Genomic DNA, 19,946 nt, shown 5'->3' with positions numbered 1-19,946 from the left:
TTTGCGGTGAATTGATCAAAATGTCTTTATGGACTATGGGTTATAATTTATTTATTTTTTTTAAAAAAAATTACAACAATGACAAAATTGGCATTTGCAAGTCTCCATTCAAAAATTACATACTTTCGTCAAACAACAAGGGGAATATTGATAATTTTTTAAATAACAGTGAAATATTTATAATTGCTCCAAACTTTATAAACTCATTGTAATTTTACCCTAATAAATAATAATAATCAAAAGAGCACAAGTTTGGAGTTATGTAGAAGAGAAGGGATGATATAAAGCATGTTCCTTTTGGACATAATTGATATCCCTTCTCACTCACACTTTATCATAATAACACATTATTATTTTCACTTTATTAGGTGTACCCTAAAGTAAGTGTATATAATTAATCAACAACATTATTTCAATTATTACTACATATATTATTGTTCATGCATTTTTTTTTTTTTTGAATATTTAGGGTATTATTAAATGCTGGTTTTGCAAGTAATTTAAACAAGATTTAAAATAATCACATGATAATCATAATACTGTTATAATGTGATTGATTCAGTACAGTCAAGCTCGACTCCATTTAAAAGCAAGAAATAAATCAAAGTTGAAAGAAGAACCAATATAGTTGTACAAACATATATTTGAAACCTTGGATACAATAATCTTGAAAATATTAAAATTAAATCAAAGAATAATGAGTGTCAAATTTCAAGAATACCCTTCTATGAATTCTTTGTGATCATCAAATAACAGAAAATATATATATATATATATTTTTAATTTTAATTAATTTTTTTTCCTAAAGACAACCTCAGTGTCCAGCCCAAATCCATCAATACTTGTTACCTCAACCAGCTCCGAGTTCTTGAACAGTTCCTGTAATGGCTTCACACTGTACAGATCATTGGCCGAGTACTTATCCGCCCGTCGAGATAGCAACACGTGTAACACGCAAACCCCTCCCCGCTTCAACGTCCGTTCGATCTCCCCCACGAATTTCCATGGATAAAGCGCGTGGTCAAACACGTTTGAGAACTCGAAATCAAAGGTCTCATCATTGAACGGCTGATGATGGAAGTCGCCCTTCAGGACAAGTGGAGGATAGGGCACTAGATCGATTCCCACGGAGTCATGGACTCCCACCCGTTTCAGGGCAGCTACTTCTTGCCCCACCCGAGCGCCAATGCATAGAGATTTTGACCCGTTAAACAAGAGTTGTCTCTGCTTCAGACTCTCGAAAAACTGGGAGAAGACCTTGACCTTTCGGGTCCAGTCGCGGGTGGTCCATATTTGTCGGAGTTTGGGGTTGAGGGTCTTGTTGAGCTGGCGTTGGAGGTATTCATCGTAGGAGGAGTAGCCGGGTCGGATCTTGAGATCTGAAGGGAGGTTTTCGGGTGTGGTTGTGGTGGTTTTGTGGAGAGCTGGACGTGTGGTTTGGAGGGAGAGAAAGGCTAAGAAGGGTAGGGAGAGGAAGATGGAGAGGATGAAAGGTTTGAGGATGAAGGGTAGTTTTTGAAGATCCGTTTTCATGTCTGCATGAATGGATGTGTTTTTCTTCTGAGTAAACGACTGAGTTTTCTTTGTGTTTAGTGTGTGTGTGTGTGTGTGTGAGAGAGAGAGAGAGAGAGAAGGGAGGGCTAAATGCAAAGTGCAGAAGTGAACAGTGTGTGTTTGGGGAGAGTCTTGGAATAGATGTGTATATAGGAAAATACAAAAGTATTGTATACCACAATGAAAAGGACAGAAATGATCAAGAATACACACACACACGTAATTGAGGAGAATTCAACAAAGCAAACAAAAGGTGGAGAATATAGAAATTAAAGAATTATGAATGTGTGTGAGTTCAATAGTGTCATTGACTTTATAGTTCACATGCAATGCAAATCAAAGTAATAAAACAATAAATGAATGGGGAGTAGTGGGTTTGAATGCAATACAAATAATTTTATTCTTTTTCCTGTCCATATGCGTCCAACTATATCCCCTTCTAATTAATGCCCATTATCTCCCCACCCCACCCTAAACCACATCAATCCATCCTTTTGAGTGCGGGTCAGGTGTATAATCTTCTACTACACTGAAAGTTTTATTTAATTTAGGTTTGATCCAACATATCAATCATATAATAAATATAGTATAATTATCATGTGAATTAATTATACGATAATTATATTGCATTTTTTATATAATTAGTTTAGATACGACCAAACTCAATTTGAATTAGAATTCTTAGATCATCTATTGATAATGTTCATGTTAAAAGAAAAATGAGTGTTTTCAACTTATTGATGGTTCTAGAATCATAACCATTCATTTTGATCTAATGGGTTGTAAATGGATCAAGTGGAAACATTGTGTTAATTTGCTTAGTAAGCAACTAGGGAAGGTATATTTGGGCTGTGGGGGGTGAAGTAATCAAGAAAAACTGGCAATGGATGAAGTAGAGTATGACTAGTTTTATGGGCCAGTTGCAGTAGGTAGAATGTCCCCTTAATGCGCCCATAAATCTCTACTTCTGAAAATGGGAATTTGGAATGTCTTGGAATTCGTTTCACGCCCACGAACTCAGGATCTTGTCATCCTGTAACACCACCACAACTTCATCATTCACCACTCAAATTCTTTCTTTTTGCATTTCAGAGGGGAAAAGAGAAAATCTCTTTTTCAGCTGATTCGATGTTTAAATAGTTGCATACCTATTTTACACCAAAAGGTATGAGCTTAATTTCTGGGCATTCTCATAATATTTTCAAATAACTCGATATGTGCAATTTAACTCCAGTCACAGTTCTAAATGTCACATGAAATAGAACATCGATGTAATGAACAATTTGTACGTAAAAATACGTAGAGAAAAACCAAATGCCAGTTTGATGATACTATTCATAAACTCTCCAAACGTTCCACTTTCTATATATATAAATTAAAAACAAAAAAAAAAAAAAGAAACAGAAAATTCAAAGTTGACAATGCAGAACCTACAATTTACAAAATCACAAAACAAAACGAATATTACAATTGATTTCTGTAATTGCGAGTTTTCTGCAAATGTACACATACAATTGTGTCATTGTTATTATGCTTTACCTATTGACTTATCGGCTGCAGTGGTTGATAAAGAGCTAGAGAACACACATCTGACCTCTTCATGTGTCCTTGCCGAAGGTCAACCAAGCAGAGAGTTCTATGCAATTTGAAGATTTTGGACCGCACCAGAAAATACTGGTTTGGTTCAGTGTGATGTCTTTTCATCATATATACCATTTTTATCTGCCCAGATGCAGCATAGGATAAGATGATGCACCGGCATATGCCACCAATTAGACCACATGAATGCCAAATTTTTCCATGTCTTGGGACATGGAGATCCTTACTCTTCATTCTGCATTGAACTTAACACGAGCTGTGAACTTGGTTTGAACAGGTAATATGCAGCCACCAACAGCGGCAGCACTCCTGTGACCCAAACCTGCCTCCTAGGCACTGCCTTATCGTCCAATATGTGGAAGATTTTCTAACAATATGGCCCTCTTCTCAGATCAATAATCTTCCCTAATCAACATTAGCTGAATCTTCTTACCCTGTTTGTCATGATTGCCCTCAAGCCCAAAATAGCACAAATAACTCTTCTATAATATTCTACAGCTCATCAAATGAACCCTCATCTCAAAGAAGCGTATCTTGATCTCAAGGGACATCCTGAAAGGACTCCCAATTGTTCCCACACATCCTTGACAGCTGCAGCAGCAAGCCAAAACATGAACCTTGATAATGGGCTGATTAGTGGACCAACAACAGAAAAGGAACTTATGATAGCAGCAGGCAGATGCTGAAGTTAAAACGACAGCTTCCCTTGTGAATCGAAGTTGAATGATTATCTCATGCTGGTGCATATCATTAGATCCAGCAATGGCTCAATGATGCAAGACAAGGCATGAGCAACCATACCCTTCAGAAGTCAGGGACAATGCTTGATTTGCACAATTGGTAGAATCTGGAAATATAACTTAACCATTCGTTGCCCAATATCTCCATTGCCCTAACAACTGCATCAGAAGCACCTCAATTTGGAGAGATTCAACAAAGTGGAAACCAAGACATACACTAGTGATAATTTAAGAAAAGCTTTAACAGGTAACAACCACATAATCTTCTCTTATTACCTACGCATTTAAACATACTGAAACAAAGAATTCAGTTGACTATTAGTACATCTCATGATATTTTGACCAGTTAACAATGTGCACTATAAATTTGACGCCACCATCAAATCAATTCAACCAGAAATACTACTACTATAATTCGGGGTATGGACTTTATAATGTAGTATTGAGGAACAGATGTCATAAAACTGAAAGTACCGTGGACTGAGGTTGCAGATGGCCTAATGCATGCTTAACTCCTACTATTAGGATATGTATGATAGGTGCTACTCAAATACTACATTACCTTCAGTTTCACCTTAACGAATCAAAAATGAGGCATGAACACAAGCTAGTATCTGTTTTTGCACATGGTAGCCACTTTAATCACGTTGGATTTGGCTGCATCCAAGAATGGATCCGATTCAATCGCCTTTTTGAAGCAAAACTTGGCTTCTTCAAAGTGACCCTCAGCTACAAACACGAGACCGAGATTATTATATGCGGGAGCATAACCTGGCTGCAGTTCGAGAGCCTTGCTAAACATTGCTTTTGCACTTGCATATTTTCTTAACTGCCGATAGAAGTTCCCAAGGTTGGAAAAAATAGCATGTGCCTGTCGGGATGTAGCTAATGACAGAGCATGTTTATACACTTCTTCAGCTTGTGAAGACTCCTCCAGAAGCTGAAGTGAAATACCTAATACCATCAAAAGCAACTTAACCAAAGGAAACATTATTATTTAAACACACATTTCTATGGAAAATCTAAAAGTTGCAAATTACCAAGATTTGACCATGTGTACGCACAGTCATTAAAACGAGCAACTGCTGCCTTGAGATATGTCTCAGACATTTTAAGCTGCTGCGTACAAAGACAATGAAGGCCAATTTGGTGCCAGTGTACAGCATCATCAGGATCTTCACCTATCGCCTAATCAATGTCCACGACAATAAACGTTAGCATTGTGCTTCTACTAAGCTTTCTTTTCTTCAATGCAGCTTTGACAGCCCATTCACCTCCTCAACCCATCAAACAAATGTGGATTTCACAAATTCATTAAGAGCGGAGAAGTTCAGGCTCTGGGTGACTAATGAATTAAGTTACATAAGAAGTTGTAATTCAACCTATCTTTTCTCAAACCTTTTTGATAATTCTATTAAGAAGAGCTCAGCTAAAGTTGAGATAAATAACTTATCATGGAGTAGACAAATGAGAACACAAATTTCAGAACCAAGATACAGAACTCAAATACTGTGTGTTAAAATAAGCAGACCATACACCATGCTCGATCAAGGTCTTCAAATAAACTCAGTTTGTTTAAAACCATTGAATGCACCTTAACCTCAGAAAGAAGAGAAAAACCACAAATTGAAGCACAAAAAGTTTGTCTACAGTCTACTTTCTTTAAATTGAGCCTTCAAACAATCTTGTAGAAATGGTTAAAATCCTACTTCAGATCTAAACAAGAGGATCCAATCTGAACCCAGTTCTCCTATGTTCTGTTTCGTCAATTCTTAATAGGCCCTCTGGGTATGATTGCACACTAACTGAAAAAAGAAATCCATGTGAGGAAACATGGAAAACAAAGGATAAGTTAGCACTATAAGATTACAAATCAAGTATTCCATGCAATTTTTCTCTAGAAGTGGAAATATATGAGAATATTCCAAATTATATAACAAACTCACTTCTCTATGCGTCAAAATTGATGTGACATGCTTAAACAATTTAATTTTGTTTTGCAAGAACCCTTCAAGAGTTTTGAGCTTTTCCGTTTTCACTCTTCTAGAAACATGTCATGAAAGGAAACATCAAACCACATTAATGAGTTACGATAAAACTAATAACCTGCTTTAGACTGTACATAGCACGTTCTTTAACTTCTAGCAGTTCCGTTGGATCAATGTCAAATACTGCTGCAATCTCGTGTTGAGCCTTGTGCGCCATAGCAAGACCTGCCCATGCTATTGGGGGCTCAATGAGGATGGAATCTCCTTCCCTTATCACTGAGGCCATCTCATTTCCTGCCCAAGTGAGCTGTTCATTGGGATTTTGGGACCTTTCCGCCTCTCTAATACGGTGAACACCAACAGCATACCGTGTAGCCAAACAATTTGGATCCAGTTTTCCAGCCTAGAAAATAACAAGGACAGCCATAATAATTAGGGTTGTTAACAAAGTTCACAGATCAAAGCCCCAGAGGTTTGACAATCATGAGGCACTAAAGAAAACATCTGGAGAAAAGGATAAAAGTTTTATTATTCGAATGATAATACTTCACTCACCAGAAAGCAAATTATGGTATTTTCCCAATAAAGGAAGTACGAAACAGAAAATTGAAAATACTAAGTAAACTATGTTTCAGAAACAATAACTAGAGCACAGAGCTAAAACACCTTCTCCAAGCATTTTCCAGAAGTTCTATGATCACCAATCAAATAATATGCATTGGCCAGATTGGTCCAAATATGAGCTGCTCTGGGGTCAGCTTTTGCAGCTGCTAATAAACATTCCTTGGCAACATCAACTGCTATAACTTCATCCCCAGAAGTCTGAGCATCAGCATTAGCCCCCGCGCCTATGCATAGTGGGTTTGAATTAGTGATATCTCTTTGTATAAAAAGCTTACAAGAGAAAGTTAGAAGCATTCAATGATACAGATTATGACATTTGTTTAAGACATCATAAATTTTGTAGTGATACCTGCAATAACTGATCCATATTTACATAAAAGTAAAGCAGCATAGTTGATTAAAGCTGCAGGATGATTCTGATCCTTCAGAACCAAATCTTGCAAACACTTCTCTGAAAGTTCCAAATACCCACTGAAAAACAAGTTGTTAAAATCAACAGTCAAATTAGCAATCATGAATTAAGCAAAAGAATTTGATATACAAACAGCTGCGAGAGTGGTGTGATACTTGTCAAAACATGTCAAATAGCACTATAGGAAACAGACGCTAATTGGAAAACCAAAAAGAATCATAATCTGGCGGTCCTGGATCACTCTTGAGAAAATAATAATTTGCTGAGGAGGAGGCGTTGCACATCAAAATCATGTTGAAATACTTTGCTACTCTATGGCATACAACCTCCCCAACCCTAGTAGACTTTGGTCAAGTTGGAACAACTAATAAACTTTGAGGACTGCAAGTTCACAAAATTTTGTTTGTTTATGGATCATATCAGTAGTACAACATATACCACAATATTGCAACATATCCTTCTTACCCTTGAAGATAGGCAATTCCAAGGTTTCCAAGGCCATCCAAGTTGTCAGGGGCAATCTCCAACAAAGAAGAAAATACAGATATAGCACTCTAGGAAGACCAGAAGTCATGTTAGATAAAACCTTATTATATACATATATACTCTTGCTATCTACACAAAGTATATTACTATTTGTACCTGCAAGCGACCAGTTCTAAGAAGTATTAAACCAAGTGTATTCCAAACAGATGCCTGTCTAACATCTGACTCCATAGACTCCCTCAACCTGGAACAAATTTCATCAAGTTCTTGAGGTTCAAGTTCTTTGTCTGAACTACAATTCTCCAAGCTTTCTAAGAGTATACACTGCATGAGCAATCAAACAAAATAAATATCAGCAAAAGAGGGAAAAAAAATTTACCAACCTGACTACTTATAAATAAGAATGATAGAAAATTTTATGCCATTGCATTTTCAGTATAGATTTTTTTCCCACCTGTACACAGTGATGCTGAACCAACCAAGTTTATTACTTCAACTAGGACTAGTGAGATTGCAAAATGCTACATATTTTGCCTTAAAACTTGATCATACCTGTGCATGGTGAAGTTGAACAACAGAAAGTAACTCTGGTCTGTCAATTTCTTCTTCAGAGCGAAGTAGTATCTCTGCTGCTTTTTCATATGCCAAAATTGCCTGTAAAAATTGAAGGTGAATGGTATCGAAGACATACGTACAACCAATTAACAGACATGACATAACTCAAAAAGTACCTTTTGAGGTTGACCCATTCTTTGGTACATCAAGCCAAGTACGAAATGTGCATGCATATTCTTTGGCATCTTTCGAGCAACATGTACCAATCCCTGAATATGATGCAAAAACAAGTCAGATTGAGCTAAGTCATGCAAGAGCCTTAGCCCAATCTCTATCTTGGGCTTGCTTTCAATAAGTGCTGCTGCATGAAAGGAGCAGACAGAGATTTAGCTCCAAAAGTATGTTCCATTTTACTTTTTGCCATCACCTAAATCTGAGTCATCTTAAATGTGACCTAAGTGATACATAACATTTTGCATGTGCCTAAACTAATGTTCATGTTCTGCAGAATTATCTAAAGTTCGCTTCTGAGATGTACAACAAGATAATATATACTCTTTTTTATGTTTTATGTCTCAAATCAACTAAGGTGGATAAAGACAGCACGTTCCCCTGCTGTGACAAAAACAGAATTTTAATAGAAGTCAACCTGAAAGCAAAATAAATTCCAATAGAATTCAACTGGAAGCTACAGAGTATTAGTTCCTGCGGCAATAATGTTAGAAGTTCTCTTCTGTATCTGTTGCTTTTAAAATCCCTCAAGCCACATTTTGGCTAGTTATTTACATACTTCCCCAGTCCAGAACTGAAAGGGCTCACTTGAGATGAGAACAAAATTTAGATGAGTTGAGAAAGTGAAATGTTTTGTGCATCTTTAGATTTTGAATAGGGTTGAAAATAAAGGCAGTCATATCTTAACCTTAAATGAAGATAATTTTGAATAGTGAATTACCATGTTAGAAGTGGAACATTATTTCCAGACATCCAAACTAGATATGGGGCTTCTAATTGCTATTTTGGGGAGTAGGACTACAGATAATTTGGTTCACAAACCCTTTAATAACTATAATGAGTGTTCCAAACTGGTAGATAGAACTAATGTTTAGAACCAAAATTTAGTGTCCTATTTCAGGTGCAAAATGAAGCAATTATGCAGCTAATAACTTAAACTTTTGCAGTCCTCCAAATATTGAGCATGAGAAGTTAACAGGCCATGAGGGAGACTTCATCAGTTCAAGGAGAATCTTTTTCTGGCGCGTCTGCCTAGGTTTTCATTTCCTTATTCCTTTGCTGGAAGGAGGTGTACTATCATATCAAAGATGTGAAAATAAACTCACAGTTTTAAGGCTGCTAACTTTTTCCTCACGAGAAGTGGCAACCCCATGACCATTTTGGTCAGCATCTGTTTCAGCTCCACCGCAATCAGGAGGATACTCCACTTTCATAAGTTTTGAACGGCATTTTCCAACTTTTTTTGACTGGGAAGTCTCTGCATCAAATGCCTCAGCGTCTTTACTTGTAAAGCTCATTTTTTCTAGAATTGTCTCATCAATATTTATCCTAGAAATTTGATCAAAAACCACCAGGAATCAATAGTGTGTGGAAAAGTTCTCAAAAATCTAACACAAAATTAAATGTTATTCCCAGCCTGGACTCAGAATCTGGATTTGCCATGACACCAACTTAGGTTGAAATAAAAGTTTGTTTTTATTTTTGGTAGTTTGTAAGTTATATTTGCGAATGTTTGCACAATGACGCAGCAGCAATCATGAACTTAGTAAGAGAGCAAAGAAACAGCTTAAAGTGATAAACAGAGAATAATAAAAAAAAGGAAAAATTACGTGCGCTTGGTACAAGAAATTAATTGCTTCAGGTGGAGTGGTATCAATAAATAGAAAAAAGTTGTATCATGCTTTTTGGTTTTGAATAGGCAACCAAAGGCATTAGAGACGAGCAATCCTTTCTTATTGAGCATTCACCGGATGGCTTGAGATACGTGACACGTCCAACGCTAAATGTTACTAGATAACTTTCCCTCAAAATAATCTATTGCACATGCAGAGCTGTTTACACTCAGAAAAACAGAACAAAGACTGAATTACTATCACATTAGGATTTAGTACCAAACAAGCCGATGCAAATGAATATCATGTTTGAATCTTTTTCTGTAATCACACTGTCAGCTACCAAAAGCCATTCTGCGGGTTCTTTTCTCATCTTCTATTTGTTATCGTTTAATACCCTACCACTAACTTCAGATATGTTCATGCACCTCTGTATCAATACACCAAAAGAACAAAAGTTGTTGAAAAGAATGAAATATGCAACATCTTACATCTGAAAACTACCTATATACTAGCCTGAGTAAGCTTCATGTTTCCGGCCTCTTAAAGGTGACTCGGCATCCCACGAACCAACTCAGAAATGCTCTAATGTTTATGTGAATTCCAAAACCAGTCATTTATTTCAGGATAAATTTAATGTGACGACACAGGCCAATGTCAAAACAGCTCAACTCGGCTTTCAAAAATACCTAATTCTGACAATCGCATAAACACAAATGAATTTCATACTTGGACAAACGTAAGACAAAGTAGAACAAGTCAGCCAAAGTCAGAATATCTCATTAAAGTTGAACCTCGGAAGAGGAACGGAAGGAGAAGAAGAAAAAGTGTAGGCGTCGGTTTCCGGTGGGTCAACGTTGAGGTCAGCCATAACAATCGGTCTCGGCGGTGGCTTCATGGAGGTATCTCCGGCGAGAATCTCGGCTTCGGCAGAAGGAACGGCGGCAGGCGGGTGCGGCCGAGACATTTTTCTTGGGCGGAGGTGGTTGGAAATTCAAAGACAGAAGAAGAAGAAGGGAAATGTGTGCTGAAAAATGCTCTGAACATATGTTGGAAGAAGAAATAGGTTTCGGTTTCGGAGAAGGGCTTTTTAGACCTTTCATTCTTCCACTTTCCTTTTTGCATTTTTTGAATTTCTAACTTGAATAGTTACAAGAGATGTAATTGGAGTTGCCCAAATAATATGATAAATTTGAAATTATTGCCAATTAATCATTTTCCCCTACTTTTCCTTTTCAGCTCAAAATAATAAAATATATTCTGGCAAAATTGCATCTTTAATCCATAACATCGAGGTTGCAATCTTAGTCTCGTACTTGAAGAAGTCATACAATTGAAAAATACTGTAAATGTAATCCCATGAACTAATCTTATGGAACCCAAGTTTAATAAATTTTAAAACCAAATCTATTAAACTTCGAGATCACATCTACAACATTTTGTCATCATTTGAGGTCAAAATATCAAACTCGTAACATATGAAACCAAAAGTGCAATACCTCTATCATATGATAAAAATACAATTTTGCCAGAATCCCTGTTTTAAATTGTATAAATAACTACATTGGTTGACCTGCATAAATTATAGAATGTCAAAAAAGTTATATATTAATTAATAGAGAAATGTCGGTGCTATTTATTCAAAATATTAAGACATACTACTGTAGTATACTACTAGCACAACAGAGGTTTGCAAGTTGAACATTTGAATGAGACATAACTCCCCTCTCGTATTCTAACCTCAAAATTAAAACAATTAAACATTCAAAAGCACATGTCTATAGCTAATCTTGAAACAAACCACAGACCTAATTTTGTACATTCAGAACCTTCATAGGCTGATGCAGGAAATGAAAGAGAGGACATAACAGAAGGGATTGAGATCATCACCGATCTATCCACTTCTGATGTGCCGGACAGAAAAAAGAAACAACGCAACAACAGCAGAGAGCAATAAGGTGTATTGTAACCACCATAAACTAAGCAAATGACGGCAGGAGCCAACCGTGCTCTCTAGCATGCTCAACATAGAACTTAAACTTATCCTTTGCGTTTGGGATATCAAGAGCCAGATCGTCGAGCCCGTCTTTGATCCTGTTGAAACCTTTGGTCATCTGATTGATGGTGATCAACCCCTCACTGAAGCATTCTTGCAACAATTCCAGCATCCTGTCATTTTTCTTCTCCATGGCCATAACTAATGCTTTCTTCACCACCTCATGATTGAAAAATGGCATGGCCAAATCGCGAATGCATTGGCAAGCTTCACTAACAACTCCACCGCTTTCATATTCCTCGAGAAGTTTCTGAACCTTGTCCTTTGCATCCTCAACAGCCCAGCCGGTGCCACCACCCCAGCACCTGAGGATCCGCTCCCCAGCATGACGTGCTGCTGTAAGTGTTCTGGCCATACATACCGTTTCACTACCACTGCTTTTTGGTGGCAGCATACTGGCAATTTCATCCAAATTCAGAGGAGCAAGGACATCGTCTATAACAGCCCTTGCGAGGAAAAATGCAAGTTCATTTGATGCGTCTAAAATGTCAAGTGCAGTGTCTTCTGCAGATTCCAACAACATAACAAAACCATTGACTATGTCTTCTGTTGAGAATATCTCTATGTGCAGAGCAGAGAGCAAAACAGATGCCATTTCTTTCTCTCTGTTTTTCCGGTCCATGGCTAGAGTGATGAGCTTCTTTAGAAAAATCGAGTTATATTCAGGCATCCCTAGATCTACCAGACTCCGAATCAGTTCAGGGATATCATCTGAGAGGAAGTATTCATGAATTATGGTAACAACTTCTTTCTTGTAGAGCATCAACTTCTCATCTTTCTCCTCTGATTTCCCCCCTTCCTTGCCTGAAGATTTTACAAAAGATGCATCAAGCCATCCTTCAGATATTGCCTTGGGAACAACGGATTGGAACATTTTTTTGGCAGAGGGAATATCAAGGGCAAGATCATCAAGGCTCTCAGCTAATCGAGTAAAACCTTTCACCATTTGACTTGAACTTATTAGACCCTCATCCGCGGCTTCCTTTAGCAGCCTCAGGATGAGAGGTTCTGCAGTTCGAATCTCCATTGCTAGAACCAAAGCTCTTTTCACAACTTCATGATGGAAAAATGACACACCTAATTGTCTAATACATCTACAGGCTTCGGAAGTATCTCCACTTTCGACATATTCTCTTAAAAGGTCAGCAATCTTCTTCTTCACCTCATCAACACTGAGATGGGTGCTACCACCCCATCGTCTCTCGACAAGCTCTGCATGATGAGGTGCTGAGAGGTAGCTTTTCTCAGCAGTTTGCAATACCTGAAAACCCTTAGATGATTCTGGGAGCATTTTGCTGGCCCTGGTGATGAAAGCTGGGGGTAGAATGTCATCTACCACTGCTCGAGCAATGAATAAAGCAAGCACGTCAACAGCATCCAAAATGTCCACAGCCAGGTCATCCGCAGACTCAAGTAGCATGAAAAAACCCTGACTAATCTGGGCTGCCATTATAACATCAGCATACAAGGCTGAGAGCAAGACTGAAGCCATCTCCTTCTCTTTATCATGTCTGTCCATGGCCATTGAAACAAGACGCTTAATGAAGTATGGATGATACTCACTTGATCCTAGTTCTCTAAGATCAGAGGCAGCCACTTCCACATCACCAGTGGTAAAGTATTCCTCTACAAGAGATACCACAGCTTTCTTATATTCATCCAAAGGATCAGAAACAGTTGATCCAACAAGCTCATAAGGCTCCTGTTCCAAGGCAGAGTGAAGGGAATTATTAAATGATATGCAGAAAGGACTATTCAAATACCAGACGATATAAAGATACTTAATACATAATTACCTCGCCACTGTCGTAGTTGGGATCATTTCGATCAATGAAAGATTCACCATCTGTGTCGAGTAATTTTCCCCAGGTTCCTTTGCCGCCAGCACCATCTATCATCAACATCAGGATAACCAATCACATGTGAGACATGGAGAACTGCCTAAGAGGTTTTAAGGGGAAAAAAAGAATAATAATTTCTAGCCAGAAGGAGACATTGAACCAAAATGAAAAATACCTGTTACTAACCCAATAATCAAGAAAGCAACAAACATAAACATAAAGTAGATTTGGAGCCTGGCTCCATGACATCATGTGGGAAAGCATGAAATACAACAAATTGAATTGATTCCAGGACCATGTATACAAAGCAACTAGAGCTTTGCTTTTGAGAGACAAACATAAAACTTGTCAGTGTTATCAAACATCTGGGATAAATATAACATGCAAATTAAGTTATAGGCAATTTTTTAATTTTATTTTTCAAGAGAGAATTTTGACCCAACTGTAACATATTACGCATGCGATCTGTCTCAACCAGCCAGATTTTTGCCAAATTGTAATCTGCACAACCATAATAAGAGTAAGTAATTTTTCATAGTTGCCCAATCATCTTTTGCAGCATATGTCCTGGTCCAAGAATGTGCTTGCATTCGTCACATATTTATAATCAAGCATCGACCTAAGCACATGTACACATCAACACTCTAGAGGATATACAAACTTCCAAAAAAATGGAAATAAAACAAGGATTAAAGCTTCCATACTCATAATTGTGAGAACACTAAAAGATGGCAGCACGTACCAGGAGGTCCAGATATAGTCATTGTGGTCATACTTCTCACTCCCTTGATTTTACTAAAATTTATCCCAACTAATTATACTAAATTGTTCTTAAGCATGAAGCTGACTCATACTGTAGATTTTTTATAATTCATTGCATGCCAAAAAGCACAAAGTGAAGGGGGATAAAAGCATACCAACAGTGAAAGGATGCCAACATAATAAACTCCTTCCATGTTATATGTTTTTTTGGCCACATATCAAAGAGATTTGGTAGGCATTGCAAAGCTTTCTACAACACATGTAAAAAAAATTCATTATCTATCCAGATGGAAATTCTGATGGCACTAGCACTTTGAACAACGGCAAAAGTCACATGTATGACAACATGCATAACCATTCTATTCTGGTTCATTTTCAGCTCCCCAATTCACATATATTTGGAAACAAGCTTGTCCACTCTCTGAAGGCAATACTTTTCTAATAAACGCAAAAGCTTAACAGGAGATGGCCATAATAGATGCTTCGGCAGAGTGACATGAAATTGAAAAGCAATATCTAGTTCCTCAAATATCTGGTGGAAAATTGAGGAAAGTAAATGTGTATTGCTATCCTTAAAAATAAGGCATCAGTAAAAGGTACCTTGTCATCTAATACCAGATTTCCTCATGAAGGAAAGAGTCATGTTCATTTCACACGGAAATCAAATGTTTCAGAAGAAAGTCACACTTCTAGCATTTACCTTTAGCTGCTCACAATCTAGTATCAGACATAGCATTTCGGTGACAATTACAGAATTGCTCCCTTTTTAGATGCCACATAAGGCAAAATGGCAGTTGAATGATTGCCACCACCAAAATCCGATCCTTGGATATAAACAAGGGAGACAACACGTTACAAGGGCTTCTTTGACTGGTTGAGGAATCCAGATTGTGTTTTAGACTTGACTGTTACCGGTCCAACATTCAGTCTGCCTCAAAGTAAAAGGGAGAAGTTGCAAAATACGAATCCTTTATCAAAGATGTTAACACTGTTTCATCTTTAACATTGATTAAGAAGAAGTAAAACATGTAAACACATTCTTGTATATCTCTTCTCACCACAAACTTTAAGTGTTCACCACCAATTTACATAAGGCAATCTTAGTCTATACCGAGTTAATCCCAACAACTAAATCAAAGAATATAACCTCCATCGGAAACATCTAGAAAAAGGTATCACCTTTCACACCAGAACGTCCAACAGCAACTAAACTACTGTACAGAATGGCTCAAATACCTTAACAGCTGAAAAATATAAGATATTGACTAATAACTTTTATCGGAAAATTACCCTTCTTAACTCTGATAAGTTTCCCAGAGTGCGACCGCCGCACATGCCTGACCGCCACGCCCCCAACCATAGCAGAATGTCCTCCACCCGGGGCCTTGACATGGTGGTGCTCGGACAGCACAGAAGAATTCTGACCGGGAGACTTCGGTCGGGGAGACCTCGGGCCAGGAGATTTCGGAGACGACGATAGCGACAATGATGACATCACCTCCGCATTCTGAGAAGCTATTTTCAGCATCTCCCTCTGCTCCTCCGTCAGAAACCCCTCGCTGCTAGCCATTTTCACCTCTTCTCAACAAAACCCTATCCACGAAAATAACAATACTGACATACAAAAAACAACACCGATTCATTTCAGATTCCATATCGGAAGCTATACACATTCACTACATAAGTTGCCGGATTTCATGCTTTTTACCTCTGGCAAGTCCAGCAAAATTCCTCTGGTCTTGGCTCGGATCTCGAGCCAAGCGAGGAGATAGTAACTGGAGAAGCAATCGAGACTCCGATCTTCGCAAACACGCACAACCACGCCCGAGTGCGTCTTCGAGTGCGTGCAGTCCGATTGAACCACTGTGTGTGCCGAAGCAGTGTGTGCGAGTGTGTGTTTATGCGCTTTCTTTCCTTCTGAGAGAAACTGTAGTTAGCGAGAGACAAAGAGGAAATGGATGAGAACGAAGCGAATAAATAGGGAGGCTACGGTTACATGTACACGTCATCACCTAAACAACAGCGTCCACGTGGCTTTGGCGCTTTAAGCGGATTTCTCCACTGCTCCACTCCGGTACCATTCCCTGCGCTGCTCTACAATTTCCTTTGAAATTGCTTCTCTTCCCGAGGCTGCATCAGTGCGGTGGGCGATGGGGTGCGGTTAGGGTTTCGGGATGTAGAGAGAGTGAATTACGTAAATACCCCTGGAATTAAGAACTGTAATTAATGAGAGGTAATTGAGATTAGAAGGAGGATTAAGGATAAAAGGCAAAGTTGCTCTATTTGAAATTAATGCGATTTTGAGGAATCTTAGGCGGAAAGAAAAGTTTGATTTAATGAGGTAATTAGGGAACAAATTATAATGGGGGAGGTGCCAATTTTGGACTTTTATGGATAAAACACACCAAAATCTTTTATTTATTTTTTATAATTAGAAATGGAGTGTCCAAAATATATGGGTTTATTTTTAATACACTTTGCCCCCTAAATTATTCGTCATATAACATTTATTCCCCTAAACAGATAAATATAACACTTACCTCCTTGGTTCGATAAAAATACCGCTCATGTCTTGAACAATTTTATTATTTACAATATATTTTAGTATTTTGCACATTAAATCATAACTATTTTAGTATTTTTTTTAATAAGTGAAGAATTTACATTAAATAGTGGAGTATAAATTAATATATACATATAGTAAATACACAATAAATATAATATAACCAACAACTCATATATGCTTTTTAAAAAACAATTGACAAGTATATATATATATATAAGCTTAACCAAAAATTAAATATTTTTAAAAAAATATATATGTTAAAAAAATATTAAATATTTATTTTTATCTAAAAAAATAAATAGTTAATAACTTAATTTTCATCACAGAATTAATAAAATCTTTTCATAAATTTTTTTTGTATATTTATTGTACTCATTTTTTAGTTGACTTTGAGTTCGTAAAAAAACTAAAATTCAAACTATTTAACTCACTAATTATATTTTACTTTATTGTAAATAAAAGATATTTTTTTTAATTATTTACATTTGTTAATTTAGGTGGATAATTGTCAATTTTTAAATTACGATGAGCTCCTGTCAGATTTTTGCATAATTTTAAATATCTTTTTGTTGTTTGAAAAATTATCAATATCAGTTTGATTTTAAAAGTCGTCTAATAATTAGCTCAATTCGTTAATAATTTATATATTATTGATTAATTTTAATTATTATTTAATTTTGATATATTTATTAAATTTTATTTATTTATAAAATATGTTAGCTAAATATTAAAATTCTTAAAATATATATAATTTTTAATTAAATTTTAAATTAACAAATCACAATACAAAAATTAATATATTAAAATTAACTTTTCAAGTTTAAATGTTTACATGAATATAAATAAAAATCAATCATAACAAATATATTAATAACAAAATTAAAATTAAATTATTATTTAATTTAAATCAAATAAATATCAAACACTAAAAAAGTATATAAATTATTTTAAGTTATATTATTTATAAATAATATTTAATTATAATTACCATATATTAAAAATAAAAATGTAATAGTTTTTTTATTATTTTTAAATTTTGAAAAATTAAATAATTTGTACTTATTTTTCAAAAAAATAAAATTTTTAAATTCAGATTTGTTTTCAAAATTTATATAAAATAGAAAAACAAAAAATATCTTTCCGCCAACGCCGCCGCCTTCCGTAATCGCTGTCCCCACGGAGTCGCTGCCCATAGAGGCGGTTGTTGTCGTCACCGTCTTATAATTTATATATATATTATGTATAACTATATATATACATGTAAATATATATATATATATATAAATCTATACATATATATAAGCATATGTATATAAAATATAAAATATATATTTAAAATAATTTAAAATTTGGACCATTCATTCTTATATAGTGAAGATCATGGCTCATCATAAGGGCATAACGGTCAATTTTTTGAAAAATATAACGACGTTAGCCTTAATTAACAAAAGGGGAGAGTATGCATTGTTTTAAAATATACATAAGTTTTTTTGCCTATAAAATTAACATAAGAGATTTTTAGCTAAAAAATTAAAACACAGGAGGAGTTTATGCAATTCACCCTATTATTTATACTAAATGAGCGACCGCGTCGGCCACGTATCCTCACCAGATCCAGTGTTTGGGCCTTGAGAATAGAAACACGAACGTGAAGCTCGACGAGTAGATCCTCGACTACGACCCTCCGACGCTCAAGGTAGGTTAATCGAGGTAAAAATGTGCGAACTCAGATAGTAGGTCGCAAGTAAATAGACAACAGTTACCTCTGAAAATGACGCGTCGGGGTATTTATAGTTTCAAATGTGTATGGTGGCTTGGGCCACATGTCATCATCTGGGTGCTTGCGTATCTAATCGAACGGTTATCATCGTGTCGGGCCCTCATTTTTCTGGACAGGTTCTATCCGACCCATTTCAGCGAGGTGCAGGTCAAGCATGGTCAGATTATTGAAATGCCCCTCATTAAGGGTATTTTTGTCAAATTTAGGCTTCCTCATCATTACTCCCCCACTTCTTTAAAAGTGAAATTTATTGCCTTTTGAAGAAGTTGATCCGTTGCGACCGTTGATCGTCTGACGAAGGTCTGTCTCCATGCCACTTGTCGGAATCCTGTCATTTCTGTCCGATCGCATTTTTCCATGGGTGTTCCTATATATATGCATTGCATTCAAATTTTTTTCCCTGTCTGCTCGCACTCCACGCCTACGATCTCAACCCACTCGTCTCCCAAGGTCGCTCCTCTTCTCAAGGTACGATGTCTTCCTCAAGCTTAAGTTCTAACTCTAGTTTTAGAGTTCGGGATCTGGGTCGTCAGCGACCTTGCTTGGATCTGGCGTTGCACGCTCATTTTCACCCCCAATAGTCCACCTACTAGGAAGATATCTAAATCTAAGCTTCCGCTAGCTCTACCTGTAGGTAATCCTGATAAGCCCACTATTCTTGAAAAATTTGAAGCTCTGCTAGAAAGAAAACCTTGGACTGCCATAGTGAGTCAAGTTAAAACTCCTATCAAGAAAATACGCGAACGCTTTTTCATTCCTTTAGAATTTGAAATTAGGATCCCCAAATCCTTGGAACGCATGCATCGCCCTCCCTTAGGATTTTGCGCTTTTTCCATCTCGCATTTCGCTGTTGGATTGAGGTTACCCATAGCCCTTCCAGTCGCAGCTATCCTTCAGCGTTTGAGGCTTTGCCCCATGCAATTGTCTCCCAATTCCTTTAGTTAGATAATCTTCTTTATCATAATAATGAAGGCTCTTCGCTTTGAGTCCAGTTTTGACAACTTCTGGTCGTTGTATACCTTCACGACCTCAAAGAGGTCGGCAGATAGAGGCTTCTTCTATCTATCTGCTAAAAAGGAGTGTAGATACTTAGAACCTCTGAAGTCCAATGTTGGCCCCTGGCGTTAGAAGTTCATTTT

At 36.8% G+C, this 19,946-nt stretch overlaps 3 protein-coding genes across 4 annotated transcripts; all 3 read right to left on the bottom strand.

The window, feature by feature from the left end:
• On the bottom strand, positions 562-1,708 carry LOC105157319. Its single transcript, XM_011073712.2, has one exon. It carries the CDS (start codon positions 1,531-1,533, stop codon positions 790-792), a length of 744 nt encoding a protein of 247 aa, XP_011072014.1. The 5' UTR covers positions 1,534-1,708; the 3' UTR covers positions 562-789.
• Positions 3,267-10,862, bottom strand: LOC105157318 (UDP-N-acetylglucosamine--peptide N-acetylglucosaminyltransferase 110 kDa subunit). The gene is made up of 12 exons (XM_011073711.2): positions 10,597-10,862; positions 9,296-9,518; positions 8,135-8,227; positions 7,956-8,057; positions 7,560-7,727; positions 7,383-7,471; positions 6,855-6,976; positions 6,548-6,729; positions 6,000-6,284; positions 4,934-5,081; positions 4,456-4,847; positions 3,267-4,052 (listed from the first exon to the last, which is right to left on the bottom strand). The coding sequence occupies exons 1-11, from the start codon at positions 10,767-10,769 to the stop codon at positions 4,501-4,503; spliced, it is 1,932 nt and encodes a 643-aa protein (XP_011072013.1). The 5' UTR covers positions 10,770-10,862; the 3' UTR covers positions 3,267-4,052; positions 4,456-4,500.
• On the bottom strand, positions 11,415-16,412 carry LOC105157317. Of its 2 annotated transcripts, none has more exons than XM_011073709.2 (4): positions 16,170-16,412; positions 15,752-16,075; positions 13,655-13,749; positions 11,415-13,560 (listed from the first exon to the last, which is right to left on the bottom strand). In XM_011073709.2, the coding sequence occupies exons 2-4, from the start codon at positions 16,029-16,031 to the stop codon at positions 11,782-11,784; spliced, it is 2,154 nt and encodes a 717-aa protein (XP_011072011.1). In that variant the 5' UTR covers positions 16,032-16,075; positions 16,170-16,412; the 3' UTR covers positions 11,415-11,781. The 2 variants fall into 2 exon arrangements, with proteins under 2 accessions (XP_011072011.1, XP_011072012.1); XM_011073710.2 differs by having other exon boundaries at positions 15,752-16,054.

This window comes from Sesamum indicum, linkage group LG3 (genome assembly GCF_000512975.1).
Source record: "Sesamum indicum cultivar Zhongzhi No. 13 linkage group LG3, S_indicum_v1.0, whole genome shotgun sequence".
In the NCBI taxonomy this organism is placed as follows: Eukaryota; Viridiplantae; Streptophyta; class Magnoliopsida; order Lamiales; family Pedaliaceae; genus Sesamum; species Sesamum indicum.
The sequence above is the reverse complement of the archived record's forward strand: the minus strand, read 5'-3'. Positions and strand labels throughout refer to the sequence as shown.